The sequence below is a fragment of the Amblyomma mixtum genome, chromosome 5 (assembly GCF_055824585.1).
Source record: "Amblyomma mixtum isolate Tamu chromosome 5, ASM5582458v1, whole genome shotgun sequence".
Taxonomy (NCBI): Eukaryota; Metazoa; Arthropoda; class Arachnida; order Ixodida; family Ixodidae; genus Amblyomma; species Amblyomma mixtum.
The window spans coordinates 39,051,764-39,068,975 of NC_143016.1; the positions used below are offsets into that span (position 1 = coordinate 39,051,764).

The 17,212-nt window shown below is 45.4% G+C and overlaps 2 protein-coding genes across 6 annotated transcripts in view; both read right to left on the bottom strand.

Moving 5' to 3' along the window:
* Positions 1-5,647, bottom strand: part of MED14 (mediator complex subunit 14) — a 74,698-nt gene extending 69,051 nt beyond the window's left edge. Inside the window, exons 1-2 of the mRNA XM_089544083.1 lie at positions 5,424-5,647; positions 2,446-2,587 (exon numbers count right to left, since the gene is read on the bottom strand). Of these exons, the coding sequence (XP_089400209.1) occupies positions 2,446-2,558 (113 nt within the window). The 5' untranslated portion in view covers positions 2,559-2,587; positions 5,424-5,647. The remainder of the gene's footprint in view (positions 1-2,445; positions 2,588-5,423) is intronic.
* Positions 5,648-8,117: 2,470 nt separating this feature from the next.
* The window catches only part of GckIII (Germinal centre kinase III), a 124,303-nt gene continuing 115,208 nt past the window's right edge, over positions 8,118-17,212 (bottom strand). For all 5 annotated transcript variants that reach the window (XM_089544089.1, XM_089544088.1, XM_089544085.1 and 2 more), the window contains exons 6-8: positions 15,913-16,254; positions 13,460-13,656; positions 8,118-11,649 (exon numbers count right to left, since the gene is read on the bottom strand). In XM_089544089.1, the coding sequence (XP_089400215.1) occupies positions 11,637-11,649; positions 13,460-13,656; positions 15,913-16,254 (552 nt within the window). In that variant the 3' untranslated portion in view covers positions 8,118-11,636. The remainder of the gene's footprint in view (positions 11,650-13,459; positions 13,657-15,912; positions 16,255-17,212) is intronic.

Genomic DNA, 17,212 nt, shown 5'->3' on the forward strand with positions numbered 1-17,212 from the left:
CTCTCCCGGCCTATGTCATCAGCACACGTGTTTCTGGTCCGATGGGCAAAACATGCGCCGTACCGAGAAGGCTCACACCGGGAGAAGAATGGCTGCGAGGCGTTTCGAATCGGGGTACAAAGGTGGTGGGGGAGCGCTCAGCACCAGAAAAACCGGTTCAGAACCGAAAGTCGACAATTTTGCCCATCGGGGCACACCTTTTTGACGTCACACTGTATACATCAGGGAGAGGCCTATTGCTCTACACATGCGCACAAGTTCCCTGACAAGCTGCCAGATGACGACAGATTCCTGTTTTAATCATTATCATTTTCCAAAATGCACCACTATGCAGCCGGGTGCAACCTGTGACGGTCTTAAAAGTTCCATCTTGAGCCATCCGTTTTGCCAGTCTGCCATTTTGCAAGTGCTGCCAACCAGACAATTAAAAAGAGCAACACATCAGCTCATGTGCTCCTGGAATTTGAATGCGTAGCCAGCTGTGTCCTCAGACATTGCTGTTAAAAGCTTTAATGTTACGGGAATATCAAAAGAAAATCGACGGAACAGAAGATGGGTACATTTATGAAGATGATGACGATGACGGCCCGAGCAGCAGCGACAGCAACTTTGGAGCTATCTCGAACTAGGCGCTAGATAAAGAGTAGAACTGTGATGGAGAATAAAGTAGTCACCCCAGAATATCGCCTAAAATTGGAACTGAAAAATGCCACTTTCAGGTAAGGCCACACTCTGCCAAAATTTTGAAAGAAAAAAAAGTGCGGCCCTTGCCTGCATATATACATTCTGTTATCAAAAGTAGCCACCGCAGTGGCTCAGTGGTTACGGTGCTCAGCTGCTGACCCGAAAGACGCGGGTTCGATCCCGGCCGCGGCGGCTAGAATTTCTTTGGAGGAGAAATTCTGGAGGCCCGTGTACTGTGCGATGTCAGTGCACGTTAAAGAACCCCAGGTGGTCGAAATTTCCGGAGCCCTCCACTACGGCGTCTCTCATAGCCTTAGTTGCTTTGGGACGTTAAACCCCACAAACCAAACCAAACCCGTTATCAAAAGTGAGATCACACAAACCAGAATCTTTGTGTGCTGATAAATTTAGGGCGCACTATATACAGAACAGATAACCAGTGGTCTGCCAGAGTTAACAAGTAGACACCAAAAGAAGTGTGATCAAGCAGGGCAGAGAGCCAGATGAAGTTCAAGATCACTGGAGGAGGTTTCTGCTCGACAGACGACATAATAGGACACTGAGGACCATTCCACCAATTTTTTGTTCTTAGTAAAATTTGGTGGCTTGGCTTTTCGTGGCTCTCTCTGTTGTTCATTTGGCAGCAAAAGAAGTATTCACTGATGAAAAATTTGAAGCTGAAAATTTAACATTTTTTTCACACCACTGCATTCAAACCCACAGCGCTGATGATGGCATTAAAGGTGCACTAAAGAAGAATCTGAACTTGTCTTTTTACCGCAGGAACTCTATCTACACAATCCGAGCATTATTAGAAACTTCGAATTATTGTCCTGTGCGGTTGATTTCCTTAATTTAGATCAGACTAAACGTCCCGGCTCCCACCTTTTTTTGAACTCACAGCTGACGGTAGGAGGAGCCAACCAACCTTTCAGCCAGTCCCGTGGCGGCTTGCCGCTCTGCCACCGGCGGAGTGATATGTAGCGATCGGCGAAAGCAAAGAGTCCACTCGTATTTTTATTTCTGTAGGCCTAATTTACAGCTATGTAGCCTCTGACTGGATCTATTTATTTACAGAAACCTAAAAAACAAATTCAAAGCGAAAGCGAAGCCGCCACGCGACTGCCTGAGAGGCACTCTACGCGTTATTTGACTCCTCGCACCATCAGCGGCGAGTTCAAAAAAAGGCGGGAGCCGGGATGCTTAATCCGATTTAAATCAGAGAAATTGGCTGCACAGGACAATAATTCGACGTTTGTAAGAATGCTCGGAACATGTAGATCAAGTTCACGCAATAAAAAAACGAGTTCAGATTCCTCTTTAGTGCACCTTTAAGATCATTAGGCACATTGAAACTACTGGCTGAAAGTGGATTGCAGCCTTTCAGATCTTCGAACAATAAAATACTTGGTGTCATCACAGTTTGCTTGTGAAAACAGCCTGTGGCAGAGATGTCTGTATTTAATTTTGCTGACTTTTCTAGTTTATAAAAGCTTTGTTTTCAGTGAAAGCAGGCATTTTTTGATGTCCTTAAAGAGTGGACACATTTTCTTGTTCCCTTTTTTTTTTAGTATCAATATAATTTACGTTGTTAGAATGTGGTGGTCTATATAGGCCACCTTTAACTCATAGTGACGATACTGATTCACAGAGCTTCAGGATACGGGAGTGCACAAATAGCAACCCCTGACAATAGAGAAACCTAGATTGTCCAGTCATCTTCACATAATACAAAACGCAAAGCCATTTCCGAATACTTACAGCTCAGCGAGCACAGTCAGTTCATGATAGGTTCTTTGCAAGATGAAGTCAATGAGCCTCCCCAGCGGTATGCTGCCAGCCCCTGGGGAGGTGTTTGCAACCTGCATAGACATCTCTGGGCAGCACCTGGGTCAGTCCATCTCTGCAAAATGCCACAGCAAGACAAAAATTTTGTTTGAGAAGCCAACTAAATGCAAAACATCAAGATCTCCTCAAAAGCACACCAGGTGGGCGAGTGCATGAGCACTTAAAAAGTAATATGCTGTTCTGGTTTAAAAAGAAAAGATAATTTTTACATCACTGTATATTTGGTCGAAAAGCTGTCAGCGTCGTAGTAGTTGTGAGCACTGCGCATTGGAAAAAATTGTATCATGCCAACTGCTTGCCACAGAATGTTTCAGATGGTGTCATACAATTCAGCGTTTCGTGCAGCATAAACTTACTAGTAAAGTTAGAGCCTAGCTCGCGGCAGGGATTAAAACTGGCGATCTATAATAAGGAGCTGTGTATCATGCAGTTGGGGTGTCCATCAAGACAAGTGTGCGTCATTTTCTTTCCTCAGAAAACTAATTTTCGCTTTGTCCATTGGGCAAAGCTTTCCCTGGACTCCCTAGAAGCGCTGCAAGATGCTGTCGCGTTCCACTCTTAAAGGCGAAGCTTAAGAAGCATCCTCCAAATTTTTTTTCTTCTTATGTGGCAAAGGTGCACTTGGGTTGCAAGAGGCAGGCTGCTGTGGAGTTGTTATCTGGATGAATCTCAGCCTTTCAGTCTCTTCAAGGCTGACTAAATCTCTTTTCATGAGGTCTTTTTTTTTTTTCACATTTTCACTGAGATCTACCTGCCATCCTGCCATAGCCAGGAGCTGAACATGCTGACTGAGGCTCAGCAGTGTGCACTATCGGGGACAAAATTCCCCAGGACACGCGACAGGCAACCAACGCGTGTACTTTGTTATCAGTCGGTGGTTGCAAGCCATGCTTGAGAAGGTGAAAATTGCTCTTGTGTTCTCTAAAGTGTGCTAGTGAAATCAGCAGAACATTGGCATACTTTGCACCAATGCGCCGCCAAGATAGGTGGATGCACATCCTGGAGACTTCAGTCCCCAGTAGTACAGTCCCACTGTACTACTGAAGCATCGCGGTAGATAAGCACTACGACTTAATTAATGTGCATGCCGTGGCACCCCATCAAGGCAACCCATGTCTTAAATCAAGTGTAATAAAATCTCTCTGAATAAAGATAACATTTTATACTACACTGCAAAATGAAGGGCTAGTTACAATTTGTTAAGTAGGTTGGCATAAGACTAGAAAACACTCAGAAAAGTAGTTCTGTCCATGCACCCTATCAAACTAGCACCTCTCACTCTTGAAACTTACTGCCATTGGGCCCAGACACATTTCATATTCCCTAAAATGCATGGGCTTCAAGTGACCAGCAATGACACAGGCCATAACAGCTCTCATGACTGGAAACAATGCATCCAATACCATTCTGTGTACGGAGGTGCAGAACTGTCACAATTATACCGACATTTAGCAGCACTCCTGTAAGGGTAACCTGGTAGCAGCATCTAGTTCTTGACCAACATGTTCTTAATTTCAGCATTATTGGGCATAAAGATTAGCATCGCAGAAGGCATTTATTTACTATTCTAACATATATTCTGCATCAGACAAATGCCTACACTAAAATTCTAGAGTTGATACAGTAGTTTTCTTGTGAATCTAAAATTCTGTTTTAGCCTTGGCAGTTTTTTCAAGTTAGCTAGCTTTCAACTAAGAGATGCTAAAACATGATTAATCAACGCTCTCACACAGTAAACACACAAACTCTCTGCACCTACTTCAGCTTACTTGGCGGAATTTATTAGTCCAATTGCACCATTACCTATTCGGAGTTTAGTAGCCTCCTCTCTCGTACTTTTGAAAGTGGACTGGCTCAGTTCAAAACAGCAAGTGATCCATATGCATGCATGCACACACAAACACAAACGAAACCCATGCGTCAGCAGCGTTCCAGAATTTACACGTGGCTAGTAAGCGCACATGGGTTCGAACTTCAAAGAGACATAATTGATAACACACTCTCTTCTGTTGTTCAACTTCTCAAACTAACACATAAAGAAATCGACTGTTTAACGATGAATGCGAAACATGCACTCTGCTACAAGAGATATATAGAGGAACCCAATGGTCACTGACACCAAGGTAAGCATTGGGAATTGTTTTTTGTTGTTGATCAATGGAAAATTAATAGCGTACTCATTCCCTTCTGTTTTCCTTAGTTCTTAACGAGCCTTTCATTTCCATACCCATATCTCGTCAACGGGTTCGGATGTCAAGGCAACATGTGGCGAAGTACACTTACGTTTCTCCTAATTACAAAGAGCAGAAGATGAAAAACTGTAGTTTGCCAGAAAGTGGTGCGATACAGCGTAAGTGCCTAAGCAGCTTGCATACCACCAACATGCTTTACTCCAGTCTATTCTAGTCTTATCCGCATACCTGCTTTGAGCGAACCGGAACCAGCCCACCTTAATCATTTTGGGAAAATGAAAAGACTTCACTCGCGGATTACACTGAAAAAAAATTCCACAGATTTCGCTGGTCCTCTGAATCTCTTTGTAAAATGTAATGTCCAGCATAAGATGACTGCACGGACAAGTCGATTTCAGTACTGATTAGAGTAACAAGCCAGTGCTACTTACTGACTTTTTCGGCGACAAATAAAATCCGTACGGAAAGTAACGAAAGGAAACGCATGTTCGACGACAACAGACCGCGATCGAGAGGCGATACGATACGACGTGCGCTTAGAACTGCATGCTTCATGCTTTAAAACTCCTCAAAACGTCACTTTGTCAGCCTAGAAAGACTTCAGCTCACTTCCTGCACAATATTATGCAGTGTTCAGAGCGACGAAGTGCGACGATATGTAACTGCCAAAGGTCGCGCCGATTTCCAGGGGAATCATACCTGCTTCAGTTGCAGTCGCGAAGTTTCCACATACAAGCACTTCACAGAAGTAGAAAGGACAGCAGCTCATAAATAACAAGGAAGGCGCAAAGTATTCACAAAAAACAGGCCATTGCTGAAAATAAATAACTAAGAACAGCAGTTTAAGTTGCAGGCAACGAACTGACTGCTACAATACACCTTCCATTTTTCTTCCATACTCGCGTTCACCCTACTCGCGTACTGGCACTGGCGTTTCGGGGACCGGATCCGGAATTTCCAGAATATGTCCGGAAGCTGGTGGCTGGATGAGCCCGTGAAGACAAGAAATTTGCTAATAAAACATAATTAAGATAATTTCATCAAATTATAGTCAGTGTTTTATTACGCATGACGCACTGTTGACTTAATGCTGCGCAAATATAACTCTATCATCATCATCGTTTGGCCTCAAAAGTTTCGTTTTCAGTATTTTGAAAAATTGTTCGGAGAATCTGTCGAAAATGGCGCGAATATTTACTCTGCCGTAAGTTGTTAGGTCAAAGTAACAAAGTTATTGCTTTATTATCTACGTCTGACCTTTGTTATCGATTTCGTCGGCATCACACAAAGTTCAGCTCTGCATACCAGAACATTTTTTGTGCCAACAATTTATGTGCTGCTTGGTACGTGCTTGGTGCTGCTTTCAGACATGCGAATGTAACAAAAGAAGCGTCGTGGAGTAGCGCATATAAGCCGCAAATGAAAGTCCGGAATGCTTATTTTGGCATTGACGATGTGGCCTTGAAATAATAGTCCATGAGGGTTGCGCCAGCAATAGCCTTGCCGCGAATATTGTCGTCCGCACTGTCCAAGTGCTTCTCGAAAAAACTAAGCACCTGCTGGTTCGGAAATTCCTTCATACATATGTCTCTGCGAAGGACCCTGCAAAGGGCTGTCAGGATGCCCGCGAGTTGCTTGACGTCAGCCTCATCAGCGAGGTTGAGCATAAGCTCGGTGGTGGCTTGCATGTCCAGTTCGATCATCATCTCCAGCAGCTCGCACATTTTGAAGCGTACCAGACCGTTGGAACACAGAAGCTGTACGTAGGCGGCGCACACGATGTCGTTGTAGTGAACTCTGAACGGTGGTGCTTGCATCAGTGGAAGCAGGCCCAGGATGAAGTCTGCTGCCCGAATGGCAGCATCGGCGTCGTCGCTGCGCAGATCCATCAGCGTCTTATCCACCAGCGGCGAGTAGTTTTCGGCGTTTAGCCAGTAATGCAGCTTGGTGCGTAGCCTGCGAATCATGCATTACGGCGAGTGGCGGCGGCGCGTACCTGATTTCAGCTCCTCACGACATGATTTTGGGCGTTGCAGCTTCTATGGCGGAGTGGCGGAGGCGCGCCCACCGGAAACGGCGGTGCACGCGCGCATGTTTTTGTTCAGCGCCGACCGCAGAAGACGTGGCTACCTTTTGACGGTGGAAATCATGGGCTAGTGAAAACTTATCAGAAACAGCAACGTGTCGCCAATATATCTTCCGCAAACGTGGAGGATTTTTTCACTTGTAGGAGAACTCGACAGGGCGTCGCGATGACCTGGTCGGCATTTGGGGTGCACTGGGGGAGAACTGTAGCTACAAGCACGGCCGCTCAATGGAGGCGTACTTTGAGCGGCCATGCTACAAGCCTCTCGCCATTTAACTAAGCTTGCTCAGCTGTATGGTGCGTGGTCACCACGTGGCAGGTACGAATTTATTAAAGCGAAAGCTTTACCTGGCTATGTTGACGATTTCGCGTCTGCAAAACGTGTCGGCAGCGATTTCGCCGTTCGTGTGAAAGTTAAACGAAAAAGAATGATTGTATGTGATAGAGGATGATGATGCACGTCAAAATTTGGTCGATGCGGAGTAATTAGCTAATCAATTAGAGCCAAAAATGTCACAAACATCAAAATAGTATCAGATGTTGATACAGTGCGAGGTCGTGAAAACAGTACTACACGTCAAAATTGCGGGAAAAACAAACCACGTGACAGAGGACGATAAAATGTCGCTGTACAATAAATCTTATTGATCTGGAGTAATTAATAGAGGCCAAAAGGTCATTTAGACATTCAAATAGCCCCGGACGTGCATATATTGCGAGGGTGTGAAAATAGCAGTAGACGTCAAAGTTGGAAGAAGTAAAATGATAGGCAAACAGTCTGAAGTGAAGCAAAGGGAGACGACGAGTGTGAAGGAGGCATCAATGCTTTCGCATTCTTCCAACACGGGTCGCTGCAGTGATCTCCGTTTTGCTGCAGAAACTTCCACTAGCCCACATTTCATTCATGCTGGAGCGGACCATGGGCCCAGAACTGCTGCGAGCTTATATACCTTAAAATGTCTTCCCAGCATTCTGTGCTTGCAGACGCACGATTCATTGGGGTTCACCTCGAAAGTTCCCTCAGCCAAACGCACTGGTCACACCTCACAACAGCAGCAGAGAGGAGGAGACATTTAGGTGTGGTTATTACACAACAGACCTTTGAGTGCAGTCTTTTGTAGAGCTTTGCACCTATGCTGGAACCCTCCTCTTAAAAAAATAAAAACAAAGTGACAGCAGGATCCACACTAATCTGAACCGTATTGCTAGGAATAAAATTTTTAGCAAGCTACTGAATTTCAAGTGCTTGTGCACCAACGGTTTTGAAGTTAGGCCATGCAAGTAACAGAAAAAACGCAAAAACACAGTTGTTGCTCAAAAATTTATTGTCAATATTTCACACTTTGTATTTACACCTTCCTGTTGACAGTGCACTGCAAAAAGAGCAAGAGGGGGGGGGGGGGGGGGGATGGTTGGCAAGAAATAGCAGCTCTCCCTTTCTCAACATTTAACATTTAAGCACAGGTCAAAGTTCTCTTCTCACAGAAGGAAAATATCAAAGCAAAATTTACACCTCCTACAGACCATAGGTGGCAAAACAGGGCAAACACAGAGCTGGAAGAGGGAGTGGCCACAGACTTGACCTATACCCAAAGAGGGAAGCCAGCTCATCATGCAAAAAGCAGAGACAAATTTTACACTTGCAGCAAACAGTTCACAGGAAAGGGAAGCATCTTTCTTTACCCGTGCTGCAAATTTAACAGTAAACAGCATGTTTCTAACTTCAACCACACAGCTCTACAACTTGCTCATAGGCCGCACCCAGAGTGCTACCTTCTACATGGCATGCATTTGAACGTGCAGCAAGCAAAAGGCCAGCACAGCCTTGATCTTTCTCCCTCTGCCTCAAGAAGTTGAAGTGGCCACGTTTTTAGACATTAAATAAATTCCTACTAAACTCTGGCCCCGCTTGCTTGAAGATCGAAAATATTGTGTGCAGAATAGCAATCTCTTATACTTTTTACTATATGCTGTGTATATGAACAATATTGAAACTCCATTTTTTGAGGTAAAAATAGGAGGCTCTCTAGGCTCTAGGTACTCAGTGTGAAGGTACATGCATTAAGAGGGTAACCCTCATCTTGAATACTATGATATATGACAACACTGGACATGTCTGCATGTGGTCAACGGGTATGAATGTGGTAACCAAAATGACTCTGCACATAACGAGGTGCTCAGGAAATCAATTTGATTGAAGCTGAGGTCTAAATTAGTTTATTTTCATGAGTTCAACAGTGTAACGTCACCTCCAACATAATGTATACAATTGACTTTTTTTTTTTCCCATCCAGTTTGGCAAACAGTGAAATGGAAGCATTTGCACATGCATAAGAAGTAGTGACGCAACGCTACAAGCAGAGTTGTCAGCAAAAGTACACCAGGACCCCTACTGCATATCCTATTGTTCTTGTGCCCTGCAATGTATTAGTGCTTTTGCAATTGAACACTAAGAGAATGAAGCATTCAAACAAACTGAAAAGGTGTCCTTTGATACTGTATGAAACTGAAAGCATGAAGCTCAATATCTGCATCATGTATAAGTAGACCTCTCGCTAGGTCAGCAACAACTGCCAGTTGTTTGAATGCAGAAAAAGAAAAGAAAAGACAAATATCACTGGTTGCATGTCATCTGGATTTGTCTACAAAAATTAAACCCTGCTGGTCCCATGATGAAATTTTGAGAAGTGGTAAGCCTAAACTCGACGAATGCTGATATGAGCTGCCAGCAGCTTTGCATCGCTACCAAGCAGACAGGGTAGCAAGGTGTGCGTGAGATAACACTTTCTTCGTGTAACACGTGCTGCACAGCCTTCCAAAAATGACCACAGAGCAGGGGGAAACCAAACAAGGACAGAAAGAGGCTGGAGGTGCCAGGTAACTGTACAACCTTAGGCGCCAACGTTGGAGGTTTTTTCCACAATTCGCTCTCAACATTTACCTTACAAAAAAATAATCCTTTTTCTTTACTCTTTTTCTTTCAGTGCTGTACAAACAACTAGAGCTTGATGATCGCTTTCAACAAGTATGATATGTCACCGCGGGAAGTAGGCGCCACAAGAGTGCTGTGGCTTATTAAGTCTCTAAAGCGATTTCTGCTGAGCCAGGCAACAAGGGAGACGCAGAAAAACGACTGCAGCTTACGAAAGGTAGCATGCATGACCTTTCCTACGTTTATTTCTGTTCCACAGCAAACAGCAGTGGGCTTCATCTTTTTCTAAAAAGGTAAACCGGGAAAGACAAAAAGAAACACACACACCCTAAGCTCATTTTGACTTTTAGAGTCTTGCATACCATACGCCACACCTGTCCTCTTAGCCACTCTTAAGTACACTTTAGTGAGAGGGTGTGCCCCTGTTACTTGCAGGGCTGCAGAAGGAAGAAGGGGACAAAAATGTAAACTCTGGAGGAGAGTTTGGTTTGTGGAAAGAACAGCAGCACACAGTTTCCCTCAGTGATAAAAAGAATACACTCGGGCATGGACAACGCAGCGCACCTTACACGTGCAGCTGCAACAAGGAGAAAACCAGGAAAAGAAAAGAAGGGAAAGAGAAAAGTTCTGGAGAAAATGTGCTGCTCCTGTTGCAAGGAAGACTGTTGTACACGACAGAGGGTGGCTCTCATGCAAGAATCACACACACTTGAATGTCCGTGTGCACAGGAGAGGATGCACTCATGTGCGCTTGCATGACCATTTCATAGTGTCACTTGTATTTTTCTCTCTTTTGCTTCGCGGTTGAAACTATGTCTATCACCTCACTGGAACACAACTCTCAGTACAAAAGATGGTGCATACACACACTCAGAAGTACACTAGTTGTTGGCTTGCAGGCAAGCCATACTTCTGCTGACATGATGCAGTTGTACAGCCGGTGGAAAGACACTGTAGTCCTCACAGCAGCAAGGAAGAACACTGTGATAGTGTCCAGCAGTAGAATTTCCACTTGTTTTTCTTCCCCCTAAAACGACAACTGTTGCTTGCTTGGCGACATGTGTTGCTGCCCCAAAGCATCTTGCAGCAAAACCCACTGTGCTGACTGGCTAATGTACATAAATAACAGAAACAAGGGCCATCTCGTTGTCACACGCACGCACTAGACAAACAAGGGCCATTGGCAATGGGAAGAGCTAAGTGCCCCAACAGAAGGCGGGCAGGGTAGGGAAACGAGAAAAAAACCCTGCCCCACTAGGATGTCAAGGCTTGGCTCGTCCCGAAGTGTGCAGCCCAGCATATGCAAATGCTGCGCTCGCAACTACTGCTTCGCGCACGTGAGTAAATGAGGCCAAACAGTGGCACTAGCACATTAATTGCTGTTGTTGTGGATGACAAGGTCCTTCTGGCACCACAACTCCCCAAGAGGCGTTGCGGCAACTTCACAGGAAAAACTGGGGTAACGACGATAACGGTGGCTCTCAATGTTGATGGTAATGCAAGCCCGTTTCTTGTGTCTTCCTTTCATCTCTCCCACTTTCTCTCCTCTTCTGCCTACACGTGCCTGCAGTCATAGCCTGCAAGCTGGAATGGGCCTACGGTTACTGGAACTCTGTCCTACGTAGAAACGGCATTCACTTGCTGCTGTGCAACTCTGTTTTCAATTGGTTAGTCATTGGCCGCTCTTCACTGGAGTGCACACTGGCTCCACCCGCATCACTCTGAAGGAGAGAGGACTGGATGCTTTTCAGCCTCGGCCACCGGTGTGCCGCTGCACTGGCGCAGGTGGTCAACACTGCTGCAGGAAGGAGGTGCACAGTGGCTGCTGCAGCAAGTAGTGGCCACTACATGGTGTGGGGCGCCCCTGACTCGGCTGGCCAGGTGTGAGGAAGTATTATGCACTTTCCCTGGGCGGAAACCAGACAGAAAGAGGTTAGTGGTTGCATAAACTTCAATCTCTCGCAAATGCATGAGCTCAAGTAGCGTGAACACATGCGTATGCGTGCAGGAACACCACAAGAATAATGCGAAAACCCTCCCGTCAGGTTACTACCAAACAATCAGGGCGAGTACTGCATATGGAGGGTTTTTTTTTTTACTTAAGTCCCAATATCGACTTTTCTTGCCCCCTCAGCTAATTTTTTAAAAGTCTAGTTAAGTCTTAGTCCTATCCAGACAGCTGCCTTGCTTAAAATGTAGCTTGCAAGTGTGAACAGCTAACGGAACAATTTGAAAACTAGCAAACATCCTAACCAATTTCACAGCAGTCTCGTCAGTCAGCTGGTCGTGATTGAAACTGCGTTTTCTTCAGCTTATGAATTCCCCTGGACTCGCAGAAGCTGCAATACAATTCATTAATTGCTCTGTCCCATCGCATATGGTTCCCTTCCAGTCATTACCAGATTTTCACATACAGCACACTGCCTTCAATATGAACTTGAAGGCACCGGTTCGCTTTAACAAAAGTGCACCTAAAACAGATACATGAATATGCTGGTTGTGTCCATAAACATGTTACATGAAAGCAATGAATAAAATAGCCTTTCAAAGGGATGAAAATTTCAAACAGAGCATGAAACAAGCTCACGTTATCATATTTGTAAATGGCACTGGTCTAGTTTTCTTTTTCATTTTCTCTTTTTTTCTTACTGCATCCAATAGCAACTGTTATACATGTGTATTTTTTTTTTCCAACTTCTACTTTCTGTCTGGCTCCAAGAAATGTCGAAGATGCTTTCTCTGTGTCTCGCTCCTTCTTCAGCATATCTGTTACCAACTCCATGAGCAGGCACACCACGTGCTTTTCCGTATGCTGCAGGCACCGATATATGGCCATCTCTACACCACGGTAACACGTGTTGCGATGCCACATCAGTTGAAAGAAAATGCAACACCGGAATTTTTAAGCCTCAAATCAATGAGCAGGGGTGTTTTGATCATAAGTGCCGGATAGGAATGTGCGAATGTTTGATAATTTTGGATGTTCGGTTGAATAGTAAAGTATTCGATTCAATTCGAATGTTCAGTATTCGAGCCCTCGAAGTAATTCCACGAGCGAATAACATTTCTGGAATGCCTGCTCCGCGTGGTTTCGGTTGAGTGCACCTCCTCCGGGATGGCACTGTGGCTTGCGTGCAACCAAAGCTCGGACTCTATGTATAACTCCCAGTCATGCGTGCCGCATGCCTGCACACCTGCGTGTAAGCGAGAGCCGGTCTGCGCATGTGCGTGGCAGCAGACACGAGCAGGCACAATTAAAAAAAACCTTGCTAGAGGACATTCTTGAAGCCATGTCCTTCAACATCCACACCACCTGCCACACCAATTTGAGAGCCCCTTTAACAAGAGTCTTATGTATTCTTGTTTCTTTTTCCCTCCAACATAGCAGTTTGGAACACACTCTATGCACCGACACTGGATCTCTTGACATGCTTTCAAGTGTGTTTGCTTAACAACTTGGAATGCTTCACAAGAGTATTTCGTGACCTGAATCACCGCATTCTTTTCCTTTATTTCTTTCCTTTTTCATTTTCTTGTTTTTTTTTTTCCTGATGCTTATCCCCAACAACTGGAGAAGCGCACCAGCAGTTTTTACATGCTGCTGAATTTCCCTGCTCTTCAACAAAGATCTATTCTCTCTTGGATAAGGCATATGCAATGTGCACATTTCGATGCTCTCACTGTTAACCCGTCCAGAAAGGTGTGCTGTAAGGCTACCTTAGCCGCTGCAGGGCATCCTGTATCCGGTGCAGGCTAAGGCCAGGTGCAAGCCTGTGCAGCATCTCGCAGAGGAAGACATCGCAGATGCCCGGGCAGGCTCGCTCGGCACGCTCAAAAGCATCCCGCAGCTCGTCCACCGCCTCCGTCAGCTCCCCACCAGAGTTGCGATGGCTGTTCTTATGCCTTCTCTGTGCCTGCACAGGGGTGCAAAGTTGTGTTACCCGACTGCCAGTGACACAGGACCAATGCTGCTGATCCCCGGTAAAACATCAGTGGCAGCCTTGAGCAGAACCATGCATAAACGACCCACAAGGCATACTTACTGAAAACAGCTCTACATCAGAAATAGAGGAGACAACTCCTTTCCCGCATATCGACAGTTTTTCTATTTTATTCACTCATGCTCAGTATGAGCATCTAAGGTGATCAAATCTTTGTCATTTCTATGCAACCAAGGCAAATGGGAGTGTTACTTTCAATGAAAAATGGGCTAAGCAAGAATAAATTTCAGGGCACAGAGCAACAGCAGGGTTAACGTGTTCATGCTCATAATAGTGGCCATGAAAAAGGGCAGGCAGTTATACTTTTGAAAGTACAGTCCAACCCGCATATATTAAACTAAAAAAAAAAAATAAAAATGCCTATGAGTTCAATAGCACGTAATTCGGTACAAAAATAGCAGTAAATCTAACAACTTACAAACACATTGAGATCGAAAAAATTAAAAAAAATTTATTCAATCATAATCACTGCGCTCAGATTACCGAGCGAAACAGTCATGAATTTTTATGCTTCTTCATCTACACTACCTTAGAGAGAACACATTTTACAATCTTATCGATGGTCTCCGAACAGCTGAAACTGCCTTTTATTGACATGCAATAGCTACAAATCATGCTCAGCGCATGGAAAATGTCGAAGCACGTGAGCACAGACTCTCTCAAGCCCTTTTCCCAATTTGCATCAGTGGTGTCATATAGTGGCTTCCTGACGAGTGAGGTGTTAGTGAGGGGCTGCGTATTTCCTGCGACTAAGGTGGTGGTAGTCTATAATTTCACAGTATGTTAGTGGAGACGAAGGCTCGGAGGAGAATGGCGATGGGGCTCAGGATGCATGGCTTCGAGCTGTCCTGTCAGCCGCCTCACTGCCCTCTATGCCTTCGTGGGCAGGGATCCACAGAATACTGTGACGGGTGTGTGTACCGGGAGTGCGAGCAAACTCTCCACACACAGACATGGACATAGAACAAAGATGACTGCTCAGGCACCATCTGTTGCGGTAGCAACATACATCAGATCGTGGGGGTTTTCCGACAGGTGCCACATGCTGGCCCCACTATGATCACCGAGCACGGGACGAAACTTTCTGCTTCCCATGATGCACCATGAGCGTCCGTGATGTCATGGAAGTTTCCACAGGCACACAGAATGCCTGACACTCATTAGCATACCACCAACCACGTGACACATCAGACCGGAAGTAATGTCAACTAAACCGGAAGCGACAGTGCGCCAAAAATACATGCTTGCAGCAGCTGCTGTATGCTGACAATTCTCCAGTGCTGGCCAGCGTGCATTCCCTGCATGGTCTGCTATTTTTGTTGGTTTCATTCACCGGAGTGCTCTTGCGGGTATGTGCCAGTCCCGGAAATTTTTTTCTTTCACACAGAGCTGTCTCCTTGCTGCCCGGTTACCATTCTCCAGCGAATAACAAAAATATACAACTTGAATTTTGCCTCCTAGCTCCTTCACCTCACAGACGGTGCCATGTACAGCAAGGAAAATGTGCGAAGCCGGCCAGATGTGACACCTAAACTTTTGACAATATCGCTGGACTGGATGCGGCGCTGGCTTGTGCTTTCTGGTGTACCCATAAGATAACATAACAAGGATAACTCGATTTTTATCAACTTTTACACCCTGGTTAGCTTTTCAAACATAGTTACTTCACTTGAAGGCACAATAATAAGAGAGGAGTGTTCTGCCTGTGCTGCAGCTTGCACAATGGAAAAAGATAGCGCACAGTGGCTCATCATTTTCTGTTGCAAATAAATCACACCACTATACAAGACGCACCGACAAAAAATTCAGAGAAACAAACCATGACTAATAGACTGGCAAATACAGTATTTGCAACTGTGACATAGACAAGCCGACTGCCTGGAGACAATCGACTGGACACCAGTCACAAACCTTCGGCTCCTTGCCATTATGTCTTTAAGGTTTTGTCACATGCCTGGCTGACAAAAACGGCAACAGTTTTCGAAAGGTGGCACCATTTCCAAGGAAATACACGCTGCAATGACAAACACCACGCTACAATGGGCTATGCAGTAGAGACAGTAGTGAATATAGAACTCTGTCAAGGGTAAAACCTTCTTTCTTTGTTCTTACTAGGCACAGGATGCCCTGCACTTCCGTGGAAAAAAAAATGAATAAAGAAATGCCCACCTCGTTCAAGAGAGGCTCGATCGCATTGCCCCCACTTCCATCACCACTCCGTGGTGACGCAGGCGAGGTGGATTTGGTGGGCGATGCTGGCGGTGACTGCAAACTCCCGAGGGAAGAAGAGGAGTCCCTCCCACCGACGCCCCCACCACCGCTGCTGCTGCTGCGGCTGTGCTGTGACAAAGGCTCAGGTGACACCGCATGGTTGCGCAGCTCCTTGCTGGGGCTGCTGGCCAGCGGAGGCGAGCTGTCCCCATCCGGGGACACGTCCCCCTGGTCACGGTTGTACGACGACCGGTACGGCGACGATGAAGGCGGCACAGGGGCCATGCTAGAGGGCCGCGTCTGCGGAAGGAGACAGAGTGATGATGGACGCAGGTGTGGCCACAGACAAATTTGTATGACACTGCTCCAAGCTGCCTCAGAATAAAATGTGCCAACAAAGTGACCTCCAGTTGTCTCTGACCTAACACACCTGCCGCAAAACAAATTAAAACCACTTCCAAAAAAATGGCATTCGCTACTAGCAGTAGTAATTCATTTGCTTTCACAGGGCAAAATTTACCTCACAGAAAACACTTTTGTGACATTTTTTTTCAAGAAACTAGGTTGCACTTCTTGTTGTGCTGACAGTACTGCCTTTAAAGGGACCATGGAAGGGCATACACTGGAGTTACGAAAAACACATGAGCAATTGGTATTCCATCACTTGTCATCACACAGCAAAAAAATTTAAGCTAGCTTCAACGCCACCGAAGATATTGGTGATTAAAAATGATGGTCCTCCTCGCCCCCCTCAACTCATACACACCAACTCACCGGGGAAAAAAATATAAAAATAAAGAAAAGAGACTTGGACCCCAACCTCCGTGCCTGTCTAGGCCTGTCCCACCCACACCTTCCGGCCACGCCCAATGAGAAGGCTAGCACAGACTGCCCACTGGATTCATTGAGGTAGGGGCGCTGGGGTTGAGGTGTTGCCTTAATCCGCTGCGAGCTACTGCATGCAGCAATTTTTAAAAAACTTGTTGTAAATTATACGGTCCACGCAGAGCTTTTAACTTTGACTCGAATACTAACCGAGTCCACTTCTACCGATCTGTTGCACTAGAATATGCCCATCGAAGTCATTTCAGGGGCCCTTTAAAAGCACAGGCCCAACCAATTCAAACATGAAGAATTAGAAGCCAGAAGAAAGCAAGCATCCCACCTCCTACAATTTTGTTTATTAATTGTAGATGGTAGAAACAGCAGAAGCATTTGGCCGTGGCAATGTATTTCCCGCAGAATGATGACATCGCGG